The following is a 15487-nucleotide window of genomic DNA, read 5'->3' as shown; positions in this document are numbered from 1 at the left end:
TCATTAAAACATCCACAACAAATGCACATCAGCAAAGGAAATTAGAATTGGAGGCAGAGAGCTTGTTAAGGGGAATTCTGCTTCCAAGAAAATTGATCAAGAACAAGAAGCAAGAGGACACCTTACTTTCTTGGGTCTGACTTGCCAATATACTGTATCTATCAAAAATGGTATTACATAAAAAGTGTGAATATACAAGTGATGTTTCTGCCCCACTGGTAGTCAGCATGCAATTAGTAAGTTAAATGAGGTTTCATCTGCAGCTGCTAATTTTGCTAATGTCAGTGGCCCAGATTAACGCAGGAGGAGAGCAGTATGTGAAACGAGAAAGAGCAAGAGAGAGGTATGTGACACCGAGATGCATGAGAAGTCCTGCAAACAACTCTAGATACAAATAATCCAAGTTACAGCACATTAAAACCAAAAAGAGAGCAGACCCCTCTGCAGCAGGTGCACCACTACAGCTCTGTCCCTCTGTCCCCTACCTATACTTTGCATCTCGCCATCAACCAGCTAACATGCACGTGCTGACCGCCTGGCTGGGTACTGCCTCTGGCAGTCTGGCAAACAAAATGGTCCTTCTTTCAGCTGCTGGTGGGTAACAAAATAATTTTGGAGGTGGCAGTGACTGTAACATTACTGCTGGGGTTTAATGTTCCACTCCTCTGTTAAACATGCGTGAAACTGGCCAAAGAAATCAGCACTACTGGGTCAGGGAGGAGAGGGACAGACAGCACAGATGCCATGGCCATCAACAGAACACTGCTTCCTTACAGCACTGGACTAAAACAGGCTGGAGAATCAAAATGTCATAAAAATTTAAAATAAACTTTTTCTTAAAAAGAACAAACCCTCACGGAGACCACACAGGCTAGCAAGTTCATGGTGAGAGGCGTCTCTATGAGCTCTGTTACGTTTCCAGGCTCCAGAGCAGAGAAAGGGGATCCCCCTCCACCCACGCAGTGCTGGGACACCCATGACTACCTGCACAGGCACAGGCTACATCGTCCTCGGGATAACTCTGCGAGACAGAGACAGAGCACCTCCACTTCACGGGCTGAGGAGCGGCTCTGGTTTCCGCACTGCCCAGAGCAGTCCCAGGGGAGCCCCCGCCTCGTGGAGCACCGTGGGGAAGATGGGCCTAGCCCTGGCCAGGATGTGCTCTTGCACTTAAGTATTTTCCTTTCTCTTTCTTTTTACATGAAATTCTTCCTCCAAAAGAAGTTTCACAGGAAAGATCTTGTATCTGAGTATGGCAGAAATTCCTTGAATTTCTGTGACCTAAGAAGATACCTCACATGGTACAGAACATTCAAACACACTGGTTTCAGCAGGGAGGACACGCATGCCCAGCAATCCCTCTCTCGCTGTATAAGTGTACACACATCACTTGCTAAGCCAGTGTCAAAACTGCATTTTAAAATATGGAATGATTTTTTTTTTTTCATTTAACCTGCAGATTCAGTAGCAGAATTGTCCAGCTTTCAAGACAATTAGAATTATTTCTATGACCATGCTAGAGGTAGCCACAGAGAGGGCTGGACATGGCCCACAGTTTGTGCGGGTGGAGAGGGAAGCGAGTTTGATCAATGCCTTTTCCCATCCACTGACGGAAATGGATATTCACATAGAGCTTTTCAGGTACAGCACTTCCTTGCTGCTGAAAAGGGGATAACATATTTTTCCCATTTACTTGTAACTTTTGTGCATAAAGCAATATATTCCATTCCTTCAAGTTCACTAATGCAGTATGTTAGGCTTTAGGCTTTATTGGCAATAATTAAGAGTAGTAATCAAGAATTTTTTAAAATGAGTTTTTTACACCAAAGAGAGAAAAAGATTTTATGTCATTGTAAAAGCGGGTTGGGGTTTTTTAGGTTGTTTTGTTTGTTTGTTTTTAAATAAAATAGCAAAGTCACATTCTACTGCTTGAAGCACAGGAATGTGAAAACGAGTGGACAATGTCTGAATCAAGGTTCAGCCCTCCTCTCCACATGCACACAGAGAGACCTCATTAATGCCAACACCACATGCTCTGGTTTCAACACAGTTAAAGGAAATTTTGTCAGATGCTGTTCCATAAATTATTCACTTGCTCACAGTCCTTCTTGCAAAGCTCAGAATAATAGAAAAGATCCAAACACACTGTTAATTCTGTTGCAATCCCTTCTGAGTTCTCACGTCACTCACTCCTTACTGAAGAAGCTACATTAGAAATTACATACAATGCTCACTCGAGATAAACACAGGACCAGATGTTCTGGATATCATGTTTGTAGACAACATGAGGAAACCACACAGCAACATTAAAAGACTAGGCAAGAAAATTTAGTTAGAGAAAGAACAAGCTAAACAGTACTTACAAAACACCATACTGCATCTTTATTTATAGGAGACTCTCACTAATTTGCTCTATTTTTTGTTAATTTTTAATTTCATTTTAAACTTTAATTTCAATTAAATTTAATTTTAATAAACATGGGAGTCAACTGACTATTAATTCTAGCATTTATGGAGCCAGCCATCCCTTCCCTTTTCTGCTACGTTTAACCATGAACACACAAAATAACTATCAACTCCAACTTAAATAGGAGGTGCAACCTCAAACCCAGTGGATTCTCCTACCTGAGCAAAAAGCATCACAAGATCTATCAGAATTACATAGCCTATATTCTTGAAAGTATCTCCCAGTATGCAACAACTATGCAGGAGAAAATACATCTGGGACACAAGCTCAGACATCTATGTAAGTGCATAAATACAAAACCACATGGTGCTGTCCACAGACCTGAGCAAAGGTAAAACAGCCAATAAGAAAGACTACTGCTGGCTCAGCTCAGTACCCTAACTTCAGAAAAATGTACTTTAGTTCCTCAAACACAAGGCAAGAAAAACTGAGAGAGAGAAAAGAGTGATTAAATCATCAAAGCTGCCTTCAGAAGAAAGGTTGTCCTGAAGATCAATCTGTTGAACTGTACGTATCATGTTTCAAAAGCCTCCTGCAGCTTAATTTGCTGGATCTCATAAAGAGATTGCTGGAAAATATTAATTGTGGTGAAAGAAACACTAATTTCCTCAACCACATATAAAAACATGTCAAAGTAACTGCAAGGATGATAAAGATTTTTAAAGAAAAAAGAACATTTAAACCATTTAATACATACTGATGCATATTTTTATATAGTGCTCAACACCTAATACAGTTATGTTTTCACTAGTTCTCTCTTGCATTTGAGTAGATTGTTCAAAAGTAATTGTGACATGCAAACCAACTTAAAATTTCCAAAAACTATTGTAAAAACTCTTGGAATTCAACTGTTGAGCAGAAATGGTTGGTACTGGTCCAACCAGTATTGTCCTAACTCTGGAAACACTTCACACAAATCACAGCCGGGCTGCCAGGTTCCCTCTTTGGCATGAGCAACCAGTGAAAGTCCTCATGGTTTTATTTCAAAAGCCAATTTTACACAGCTCCAAACTGATGTACAATTCAGCAACTGTTGTTTGCTGCCTCCAAATACTCCTATGCTGAGTAAATAGTATAAGCTGACCAACAGGCTGATGATATTACCCAAAATAACTCTGTCAATACTTTAAGTTCAAAACCTAACTGCTGAGAAGGTAAGCAGTTAATTGGGGTAATAATAAGCGTAGGGATTTATAAGTCACTGAACATCGCACAGAAAGATTAGCGTCTGCAGGGGATTTACTGCTAAATGTAGGTCACTGCAATCTTAGTGTAAATATTTGAGACCCCAGTGCAATTCCTCTTCTTTTCCCAGCATCTTTCACAGAAACCAGATATCTGACCAGAAAGGAACTAAATGCACATTGATTAACCGGCTGCAGTTATCTTGCTTCAAGGTCAAAGTGAAAGAAAATAGAGAAAGGCACTGCAATGAAAATGAAAACTGTTTTTTATCATACTGTTTAGACGAATATGTATTTAGCCCTGCTGAACATTAGCTTGCTCTTTGCAAGCATTCCAATACTGCTTGGGTGTGTATCAAATGATCTACTCTTTTAACTAATTGATGAGTGTGCAGACAGGTCAATGGAGGCAAAACAATACCTATTTGTGCTTGCAAGTATATTGGAAAGCAAGTAAAATCCAAGCATAAGTTCTCTGCTTGTAAATTTTTACTAGAAAAAATGGCATTCCTGTGAAGGAAATATTCCTCCCCGTCACTACCATGAGATCTCCCCAAAGCTGTGATGCCCTATTCACATTTGTGCCGATGCCTTTCCTTTCAGTTTCTCTCCTTTCCTTGGATCTTCTTTCAACACCCAGCTCAGCATGTGTAGGGTGGTGGGCACACACCCGATTGGCTTTCTGTTCAAACTGCATCTATAAAACAAATGGCCACAGGATATCCTGTTGGAGACTGTTTAAAAGAGAAGTGTTAATTCATCTCAACGCTGGAAGATAGACAACTTCGGCAATGTAAAAATGACTAGGCCTGCTGTTGTTGAAGTCTGTGACACGAAGTTTGGGAGTGGCTAAATAACGTCCCTTGGTCTGAGAACAACAAACTGCACATCCTTACTCTCAGCCCTAGTAACAGCAGAAAATGCTTATATTTAATCTTTCTTTTAGGTGACCTAGTTTGCCATAACAAGTGCTTGTGTCTTTATTTAGCATCCTGTTCTTGTTACACCATCCTGTAATGGTTTAGCAAATGTTGAATGGAATTATACAACATGAAGAAAAGAACAGAGGCCAGCCAACCAGAAGGGAATTCTGCCAGTTAGCATCCAAATTTAAGTCACTGCAGTCGTCTGGTGGATCCTATTATACTTAATCCAGGCCATCAGTCACTGTAGGTCACAAGGGTTGTCATCATAGGCTAATTTAACATCAGCAACCTCCCACTGAAATAGGCAAGTTATGCAAGGACAAAAGTCCTTCCCAGCCTAGCATGACACCCACAGTATTCAGCTAAAAGCATTCCTATGACTGGATCAACGTGGGTCTTTGTTAATGTCAAGATGCTGCTGATCCTCTGTCAGAGGGTGGAGTTTTGCTTATTTTTCTCTCCTCACTTCTGCTTGTTGTTTTTGCTATCTTTGTTACACAGATTAATGGCATTTTCTACAAACTCACAGGAAATCCATTCCCTGTTTCTCTAAGGAGTTCATACACTTGCTTTTCTGTCCCGTTCCAAACAGAGTGATGACCATGTGCATCCCTAGAGCAGTGCAAAACATCACGCTGAGGAGGCACTAGCCAGCACAACATAGAAGCAGCAATAAAAAAAAAAAGCTTTAGAACTTCATGAATAAAGACACATTGTGTTGGGAGGCCTTTTTTCCTTGGGAGCTCTACAGCCCTTCCAAGCCTGCTGTAGTCCCTTTCTTCAGAAGCCTGAAGGCAGGGGTGATTGAACTTCTAACTTCTGAACTTTGAGGGTCAAGGTGTCTGATTTCAAGCTGAAAATACCAACAAAAGGCAAAATACCCCCACAGTCAAAATCTATGGCATCTTTATAAGGAGTAGGTTTGGTATTGTTTTGCCATCAAGTATTTTAGGGCAAATCTTGCTGCAGACAGAAGACAAATGGCCACCTGAATGCAGAATCTCTCTCCTGCGAAAGGTATGTGCCTGCTTCTCGCCTTCAAATTTGCCTTTTGTTCATCTGGATATAGCGGTACTCTGTAAGTGAAGCAGGTGACAGCATTTCCGTGTGCAGTACTGCTTTCAGCATGCTCTTCCATGTCACACCGAGTTGTGCACAGCTTAGCACTGCACTCTGAGAGTCTTAGTTACCTTGTTAAAGAAAAAGCAGCACTCGGTTTCTTAGTCTGCACACTCACACACACGGCAGTTACAAAACAGATACCTCGGAGCGAAAAGAAGACAGGGTAATCTGCCTGGCTAACTTCAGTGCTTCTATCCTCATTGCAGCAAACTCTAACTCCTCCTGTCAAGTGTTTGGTTGTGAGCAATCCACAGAAACAAACGTATTAAGAACATAGCAAAAATGTTTAACACATTCAAAAATGGAATGTTATATTTTAATGCACAGTTCTGACAATTCCTGGGTGACAAACACATCCCATATTCCTTTCATGACTAGATCACTGGTACAGAACTCCCGTTTTTGCTTAGTTTTGAGGTGGCTGTATAGATAAACAATTTTTATTAGGGGTAAGTATGAACAATACTTTGGGTAAAAGAAATGTTCTCTGAAGCTAAAGCTGTGTTTCACAGACCTCTCTCCTTTTGCCTTCATTTTATGTGAACTTATGCCAGCTGCTGCTCTCAGTTCAACCTTTGCTGTTTTAAAGTTTCACTATAAATATTCTAGAAAATATGCCCTGACATACAGAAGTGCTCTGCAGATAAATTTGCTTTTCCTAGAAGCCATGCCAAATTCTGCATTAGATAGATTACCAGAAAAACAAAGCCTAATTTTCATTTCAGCAGAATTAGGGCATAAATCTCTGAAAATGAATCTATGCATACAGACCTACTAAGGCCAGGTGTCAAGAAAACTCTCCACACATCAAGTCCTGTGGTCAAGCTTAAAAGATTTGCTTTATTAAGACTTCTGCAAAACATATACATCAGTGGCATAGGACAGCTGAAAGTGTTGATGAAATTTAAGTTTAACTTTATGTATTATATGAATTAAATTAAAATATCTCTGCTCCTTAAGTTCGTGAAAGGCCAAAGTTAATTTGGAATGAATCAAATCATTTTGCTTCCTTCCCACCTCTCCTCCAAGCCTCCCCCCGCCCCTTTCAGATAAGGCAAAGCATCCCTCTACCTATGTATAGACAAACTTAAAGAAAAGTGACATTTATATTTCTGCTACAAACCTGAAGTTTCTGAGCAAATACTGGGGGGTTCTTTTCTGCTAAGTCAGGATCTAGATATTCAGGCTGATCACATATTGAGGTTTTCTTAGATATCCTACTGAGAAGAGCATCAGCAGAGACAAAGGAGTCTTCAGGAGATGTCTGAAGGGTAAGGAGGATACAGAATAAGCAACAGAGATTTTGCCCAAGTAGTTCAGGCCAAAAGCAACACACCTGCCTGCAAATCTTTGATTCCTAGTAATTTCATGCCCCAGTGTACTTTTGAATACAATTCATAGGTGTAAGAGACAAACATGAAGAATCTTCCTAATTTAAAAGCTGAGTAAATTTTCCAAGATTAACATGAAGAAAGTACTATTGGGACCTCTAAAGCAATGGCTCTCAAACCATGGACCACAGGCTACTCTCCATACTTCTACAACAGTTTTCAAGCAGTTACCATAGGTTTTGTTCATACAATAGCTTATGTTCAGTTCAGGCATCTCTAAGGCAGAACAAAAACTTTGAAGACCACCAAAACTGAGGGAAACCTCAGCAAGACTCTTTTTGTAGTCTTTACAAATTATTTTGCTGCTTACTGGGGATAAACTTAGTTATGTTCACAACTATAACACCATCAGGATTAACACACAATATAAGGGTGGACAGAATTAGAATGCAAAAACAAGAGCTCTGGGATTTGAGTACCCAAGACTCCCTGCAGTGAGGAAAGCATCCAAGCTCTTGAAAAATGTTTTGTGAGATGGTATCAACAGCGTCGTTAATATAAGTTAAGCATAGTATTAAAGTGAGCTGCTTCTTATTTTGACTACTCAGTAAATATATTGTCATATAGCTTAGCTTGCGTACTGCTGTAGGCATTTGTGAAACAAGTTTGCCTGGAATAGTGGAGGCTTTGAGGGAACCTTCATGACTTTGAGAACCAATGCTCTATAGTCTGTATGTAGCGCAGGCTGGAAGCCAGGAAGCATTCACCACTAATTCAGATCCAAACCAGAGAAGCCACTGAAAAAAAGTGATTTAACTGGAAGCTGGAATGAGTTCTAATGATCAAAGAAGTGAATGCCACATTATCAGCGTCAGATAACAACAACACAGTTAACAGTTTATACACAAATACGAAAGGGCTTTACCAACAAGATTTTGAAATTTCACAGTACCTGCAACAGAACAAATCATGTCTCTATGTTTATATAACCCCTTTATTTTATAGATAAAATATTTCTTCAAATATTGGGTTAAAACACAGTGTAAAAAGGCCTGTGTTAGGAAAAAGAAGTGCTTCAGTGTATTGACTTGGAATAAGTTATCACAAGAATGAGTTAAGCTATGGCAAGAATTCAGAAAATTCTTCTGAATTCCATCAGTTCCATCAACCTACCTCCCTCATTTGTGTCCTACCACATGCTGCTACCAAGATCTTGAAGTATCAGGTTGAGTTTCACTCTACTTTCAAGATCCACCTTTACTACCTATGACATGAGAAATTTCTGCAGGAAAATTATTTCCAAATCCTTATAATAAATTACTTACTATTTCAATAGTGTCTGGAGTTGTTCCTAGGGTCATGGGCTCTATGTCTTTCTGCTTTGACTTGTCAGGTGACTGTAAGTGTGCCTCTTGGCTGGCAGCTAGGACTCGGGAAGCTGGATGTTGTATTTTCATTCCAGAGGATTGCTGAGCTTCAGGGTCTTCAAAACTTGACCTGGGAAAAGATTGTGTACATGCTTTCAGCATGGAGAACAAGGCCTTCACAATTCTGCTTCTGGTAACAGCTAAGGACGTCCTCTTTATTACTTTCATGTGTGTGTAATATATACCAACAGAGACAAACACACATTGTTTCAACTCAACTTTATATCATTATATCTTATAACACTTTGCAATACCCTTTCAAAGCAAGGCACCAGAGTCAGCTAAATAAAATCAGTTCTATTAGAAATGTTATGCACATTCCTGAAATATTTCTCACTTGCCTTTTTACCCCTTTCTCATTGTGACCTACATCACTCCAAACGAACAACTTTTACTAACAGGAACAGACGTCCTTAACAAGCAAAATTTTTGGAAGTAAGTATAACCCTTATATCCTGCTCTTATGAACTAGACTCCTTGTTCAGAAAATATATCTAGGAAAGGCCAAGCGAAAAGTTGCACATAGGAGATTTCTATAGATTGACATGAAAATGACCTCAGTATCTGAGAAAAAAATTGTAAGGAGGAAGCCACAGTCTAGTGAGAGAGTTGCCACTGTGACTCTATTTAGTAAGAATATGAAGGCGGAATATATGCCCTTTTTCCTTCCCATGATAAAACTTCTGTATCTTTGCCCTCTATTCTCTATCATCTGTGTACACAGATGGGAATCTATTTTTAAATAAACAGCTCTGCAACACAGAGGCAGAAAGAGGAAGAATTGCCTGTGTACGTGCTATGATGGTAACCCAATCCCTGACATTCTTTTTTCATTGCTGAGTTTGCTTGCAGTGACATACCCAGAGCATGGTGTTGTGGAATCAGACAGCCTGATGGGAGGTGATTTGACTGGGCTCTCGTGCTGTGCATCAAACATTAGGTATAAAGACTGTTTCTTCGGAGTGCTATCATCCTGCTGGCACAGGAAAAGAAAGACTCATTAAGCAACTCAACCATTCTCCATTAAAGCTAATTCAGGCCACTGAAGCTTTAAGTGACCAAATGACTTGACAGACAACCAATAATACAGGACTGTGTATGCTCATACTGAGATGATCCCTTTAAGGAAAAAACCATTAAAGAACAAAACCTAAACAGTTCACTCTTTGTAATGGCTCTTCTTCTCCCACTTTGGGGTTAATCAGATTTCTGGTCCTGTCAGGCAGGAGGCATCCCTTGACTGAAAGAGTTACTAAAATATTCATTGAAACCAATGTTATTCTCATCATTTTAAGCACCTGACCTACACACTTGATTTTTCTAACTTCCCCTGTGGATGTACCCCTACTGGATCTGGTCAAGCTATCAAATCCATGAATTAAATAGAAGTAAGGCAAAACAACTGATAGTGTGTAGTACTGCATTCCATATGTCACATTCTTTCTGTATTCTCTCCTGATTCCCTCCATCATCTTATTCTCAGTTTCTTAAAATAGTTCAATAGTTGATATAGACATCTTTGTACTCTACACTGCTGGAAATACTGATTCTCTTTTAATCTCCAGAAAGAACTACTATGATGCTAGCTTAAAAATAAAATAATGAAATGAAACGAGCTCTAGAGGATATAAGAGAACAAAGCACATGCACTTTACCACAGTTACGCCAATTTAAAGGAACTGGTTTTGCAAATCTGCTGCAGGTACATTATAATTAATTTAAGGGGTAGCAAGGCTGATGGCATTATCAGGATAGTATATTATGACAAGGAGATGCAAATGAATGGAAATGGAAGTGAGAACTTACAGGCACAGGGGAGCCTATTTTCTCCATATATTCTATTTCATATGAGTTGCCATATTCCAGTTCTGCAACAGAAACAAAAAAGAGCCATTAAATACATGCCATGAAATTATTTTTGCATAAGTAAATGAGATCTCATTTACAAGGGCCACTCATTCTGCTCAATACTTTTCTATGAGGTGTTAATAGAATATACAGAGAGAAAGAAGGTGGTGCACTGTTTTCCAGTGATCTTTGACAATGAACTTATGACGTGTTTCTAGCAAATTCATTTGCCTGAAAAATTTCAGCTTCATCAATTTGCTGAAGATTCTGCCCCAGGGGCCAGAATATTAACGAAGTTTCAGAGCACTTTCAGAGCACTGGTAACATTTCCCTATCGTGTTGTCAAAGAAAACAGATTTTTCAGTAACTGGTAATGCTGATACCAGTTTCCTTTAATGTACGCAGAAAGATTTTAAAGGCAGTTGAGAAATGAAGTCATTTCTATTTCTTAATGTTTATTACACAGTTCTTAATTAAGAAGGACTACTGTGGTATCACTTAAGATAAAAAGACACATAAAATGCCTGTACTTTGATAATTATTTGCTATATAAAACACCTGCTCATTGAACAAGGGGTGACAACAGCCCAGCTTACTGGGCTTCTTTAACATTTTAGTTGCAGACAAAAAGCCTATGGCGGGAAGATTTATGAAGAACCCTAAATCTAAACCCTAATAAAAATGCAAATCTTTACTGCTTCTCTATTTCTAATCTCCTAATTACACTGGAGGGAATAACCAGTATTTCCTTCCAATCAATGGTCACTCAGTAGCGAGCTGATATAGATGCAGACAGATAAAACACAGCATAATGGAAAAGAGAGCATACCTTCCTGCAGCCAAATACAACCAAAGACTTCATTCAATGACACCTTAATTTAAAAGTTTAAAACATCATTAATTTGTTTTAATGCTGTATTTTGCTCTGTTCTCATGAGTTAATTGAATAAACCACTTGTAAAATTTCACTTCCGTTATAGATAAATTCCAATGAGTGGCACACTAGCATTTACATTACAATAGAAGTATGTACTAAAATTCTCCTAGGTTTGGGCAGCTGTTGAAAAGTAGGGCTTGTATCAGGAAGATGGTAACCATCATTAAAACATTTGCTTTTTAAAAACAACCCAACCCTACAGATACTCTCTTACCTGTGTTGTTAAAATTTTTTTTTTCAAAGGGTGCAACGTGAGTTTACAACACTCAAATTCTTATAACAAAAAGCACCATAGAATACAAGCACTGTAATTCTACGAGTCTATGTATTATGTCAAACAACCTCTGAAGAGGAACAGCCACAAACTCTCAGCACCTGACATGTGGTAGATATTAATAGTAAAACATCTAAGTGAAGAGAATGCTATAATAGCAGGCCCCTCACATTTAAATTCCTAGCACCGTATGTTTTAATGGTAATAGGGGACAACCTCCTGGTATCAGACACAAGCTTCTTCCTAGTGAAAGCAGAAACAAAACTGAAACGATGAGATCCAAACCACCTTTTGGGTGCAGCATTGGAGGAAAAAGCATCAACTACCAGATCATAGCATCCAGTGTTTGGTAACTGCTTTTCTGTACTTCATTTATCCGCACATAGTCCAGTGAGGTGCCTCACAAATGTTTATGGCGCAGCTTTAGGAGCCCAGAGGGCAATCGGTGAGTGAGCGTATAAGCACCCTCGTGGGCAGGAGACGTACTGACACTGGCCTCTGCTGGCACAGCCTGCAGTGATCTTCCACCTGCCTTGCAGGGCAAGGGGCAGCTCTGCAATTGAAATCCAAACTGACTTTTGGGACAACCAGTATTTAACTTGACTGATTTAAAAAAAGCAGAACAGATGGAAATACTTCAACTAGAAACAAAAGAATAACACGGCTCACTAAACGGTTTGTTTCATGTCATTGCTCTCAGAAGTTTCCAGCACAATTAGGCACCATCTCCTGTCCTAAGTATATCCTCTAAAGCATCATCTTCATTCCAAAATCTTAGGCCCCGGTTATCTCTATATATCAAAAATTACAAATGCCCGGGATATCCCATGAAGTAAGATAATTATTTTTTAGAAATACATACAGACTTACTAAGTGATGTTCTCCAACACTTCCTACAAATAGCTGAAGATTACATCAGAATTTTCTGCTAATAATTACTGCTTATTTCTGGTCTGCGGACAGGAAAATGGCAGCGGTTATAAGCGGCACACGCAACAGATGAGAGCTGGATGTATTGACTCAGTAGCTGGGCTGTATCCATACAAACGCAGCGTTAGGTTACCAGATAACACTCATACTAGTATCTGGGAGGGGTAAAAATATTTGCACTGAGAAACAGCCCTGGAATTACTCAAAAATTTCTCAATGCTGCAGGAGCAAGACTGTCAACGGAAAAAAATTATTATTTTTAAGAGATCTGAAAAGCAGAAGCATTGTTGATTATAATTAGCATGTAATCTGAAACTCCGACTATACCATGCAGCACACGAGACAAGTCAATTAGCATTTAATTAGGAGCTTTGCTCACTTTCTTCTACCAACTTTGATAGCTAAAATGATTGCCTTAGAGTGTCTCTCACTATTCTTTTGTTACATTTCCTTCCATATAATTTCCATATAATTTCCATTTTCCCAGATTTTGGGGGCTTATTTTCTAAAAAATATTTCTTTAATTTTTTTTTTTAATACAAATGAAGTGAAGCTGATGTCTAAAATTTATAATTTGACAATAAAGCCAAATGGACTTATCCAGACTGAAATACTTACTGGAACAGAATACTCAACAGATATCCAAAAAGCCCAGGCCACACAATCGTATAAGCATGTGAACATGAACATGTGCAGTCCCACTAAAACCCCTGTGATTATTCATGCCTTTTAATGTCAAACATATTTGACCTAAAAGCTTTGCAGTTCTTAATTAGGCAAAACCTCCTCAGACTCAGTCTAAAATGGCATAAAGTAGCTTTAATGGTAGACTGGAACATGGTTTGAAAGGTTAGGGGGGAAAAAAAATTCCTGATCAAGAAATTGTTTAAGCCAAGTTAAACTCATACATTCTTCCCACCTACAAAGCTGAAAATCTGGCCTTGGAGCAGATGTTGCAAAGCAGTATTCCCTCTGGTAACCCCAGGGAAGGCCACACACAAATTTTCTAAATTCCACCTCTTCCACATTTCACAGACCTGGAACAACAGTTCTCTTAACAGCTCTCTTTAGTTCTTTACCTTACACCTGCTTCTAGGAAGGTACCACAAGAGAAATCTTAATTAACTTAATGAGAAGGAAATTTTATCTGGCACGTGAATGGTGACTATCTTCTGCAGGGAATATCCTGGGCATTTTTATGCATAAAGATACCTGGATCCCAGGAACCTGGAGGAGAGATGGCATGTTAAGGTGTGCTGGTTTTGGCTGAGAAGGGGTTAATTCTCCTCACCGTGGGGGTCGGCTACCTTTCCAGCTTCCCGCGCTCTGCCGGTGGCGTGGCAGGGGGGGCTGGGAGGGGCAGGGCCATGGTGGGGGCGGCTGACCCCGACTGGCCAATGGCAGGTTCATTCCATACCATGTGACTCCATGACCAGTATATTGAGGGGGGGCAGTGGCAGCGCAGGGGGGTGGTGCGGCGTCGGGTCGGTGGGCGGCTGTGGCGCGTGCGGTTTGTTTCGGCGGTTCGTTCCCCCTCTCCCCTCCCCCGGGGCTTTGCGCCTCTCGTTGTTCTCCTTTACATTGCATTTCTACTGTTGTTTCTTTTAATTTTAATTATTAAACTGTTCTTATCCCAACCCACGAGCGTTGCCCTTCTGATTCTCTCCCCCATCTACCGGTGGGGGAGTGAGCGAGCGACTGTGTGGGGCTGAGCTGCCGGCTAAACCACGACAGTCTTTTTGGCGCCCAACGTGGGGCTCAAGGGTTGGAGATAACAACAGCTGCTGGTCACAGCACCATGTTGTCCTTTTTGCAGTTGGTGTTAAAAATCGGTGTTGGTTGTTTTAGTCTGCTGTGTTCTGCTGTGATTAGTAATGTTTTGCCTACAAGATTTGTTATACAAACACTCGTTTTCAGCTTTATCTGGTATTTGGGGTTTTTGCTGAAACTGTTACTGTACTTCAGATACCACCTTGTTGAGGCAATTAGCAATTATACCTCCTCCTCTGAGAGATTTTATATGGAGGAAATATAGAATAGTACCTTTGCAACTTTGTTCTATGATGTCTGTGCCTTTGTTACAACAACCTTTTTGTATCTTGAACGTCCTTGGGTGGTTAAGGTGCACTTATTGTTAGTTTTTGGGCATGTTGTTTTGGTTTTGACTAAGCAACTTAAGAATATCACCCAGAAATCTGCCCCGAGGCTTGATAGTTACGAGTGGCAGGGCATTTGGGATAGCATGGGCAAATACCTAGGGCAGTGGGCACCCCCAGTGTTTTGGAGTTTCACCCCCGAACAAGTGCAGAATCCTAAAAAACTAGTAGAATATTTGGAGAAAGTATGTTGTTACGCTGGGAACTCCAGAGAGACACAGATAACTGCAACATGCTGGGGTCTGGCCCATGCATACCGAGCCCTGCTCAACAGTATTCAGTGCCCCCAGGGGGAAGAGAAGGTCTCTGGATTGAAATGCAAAGTGACTGGCACTGTAGACAATCCAGCCCTGACAACAGGCACTGCAGCCACTCAAACCCCCACAACAAGTACTGGAGCTAGCTCAGAAAATAAACCCGTACCAGTATCAGTTGCCCCCATACACAAGACGAAATATTGGAAGCGGACATCAACTCGTTTAGAACGGGATGATGAAGAACCAGGGACATTACGGGGAGAGGAGGAAGAAGTAATAAATGAAATAGAGACCACCCGATCCCTGTCCTTAAGCGAGTTGCGAGATATGTGAAAAGATTATAGCCGTCGTTCAGGTGAGCACATTGTCACCTGGCTGCTCCGATGCTGGGATAATGGGGCCAGTAGCCTGGAACTAGAGGGAAAAGAAGCCAAACAATTGGGATCCCTTTCTGGGGAAGGGGGTGTTGACAAAGCAATTGGAAAAAAACCACAAGCCCTCAGCCTCTGGAGGCAACTCCTGTCTGGAGTGAAGGAAAGGTATCGCTTTAAAGAAGATGTTACATATCGCCCAGGAAAATGGACAACTATGGAGAAAGGCATCCAGTATCTAAGGGAATTAGCTGTGT

The 15487-nt window shown here is 40.4% G+C and overlaps 1 protein-coding gene across 6 annotated transcripts in view; it reads right to left on the bottom strand.

The window, feature by feature from the left end:
* Positions 1-15487, bottom strand: part of TACC2 (transforming acidic coiled-coil containing protein 2) — a 153494-nt gene that overhangs the window by 15097 nt on the left and 122910 nt on the right. For 5 of the 6 annotated variants that reach the window (XM_075107437.1, XM_075107433.1, XM_075107432.1 and 2 more), the window contains 4 exons: positions 10264-10325; positions 9318-9433; positions 8356-8527; positions 6823-6963 (listed from right to left, as the gene is read on the bottom strand). In XM_075107437.1, coding sequence (XP_074963538.1) covers positions 6823-6963; positions 8356-8527; positions 9318-9433; positions 10264-10325 — 491 coding nt within the window. The remainder of the gene's footprint in view (positions 1-6822; positions 6964-8355; positions 8528-9317; positions 9434-10263; positions 10326-15487) is intronic. The other variant, XM_075107434.1, reaches the window with a different exon arrangement.

The sequence above is a fragment of the Phalacrocorax aristotelis genome, chromosome 12 (genome assembly GCF_949628215.1).
Source record: "Phalacrocorax aristotelis chromosome 12, bGulAri2.1, whole genome shotgun sequence".
NCBI lineage: Eukaryota > Metazoa > Chordata > Aves > Suliformes > Phalacrocoracidae > Phalacrocorax > Phalacrocorax aristotelis.
This window is presented reverse-complemented; position numbering and strand designations above follow the sequence as displayed.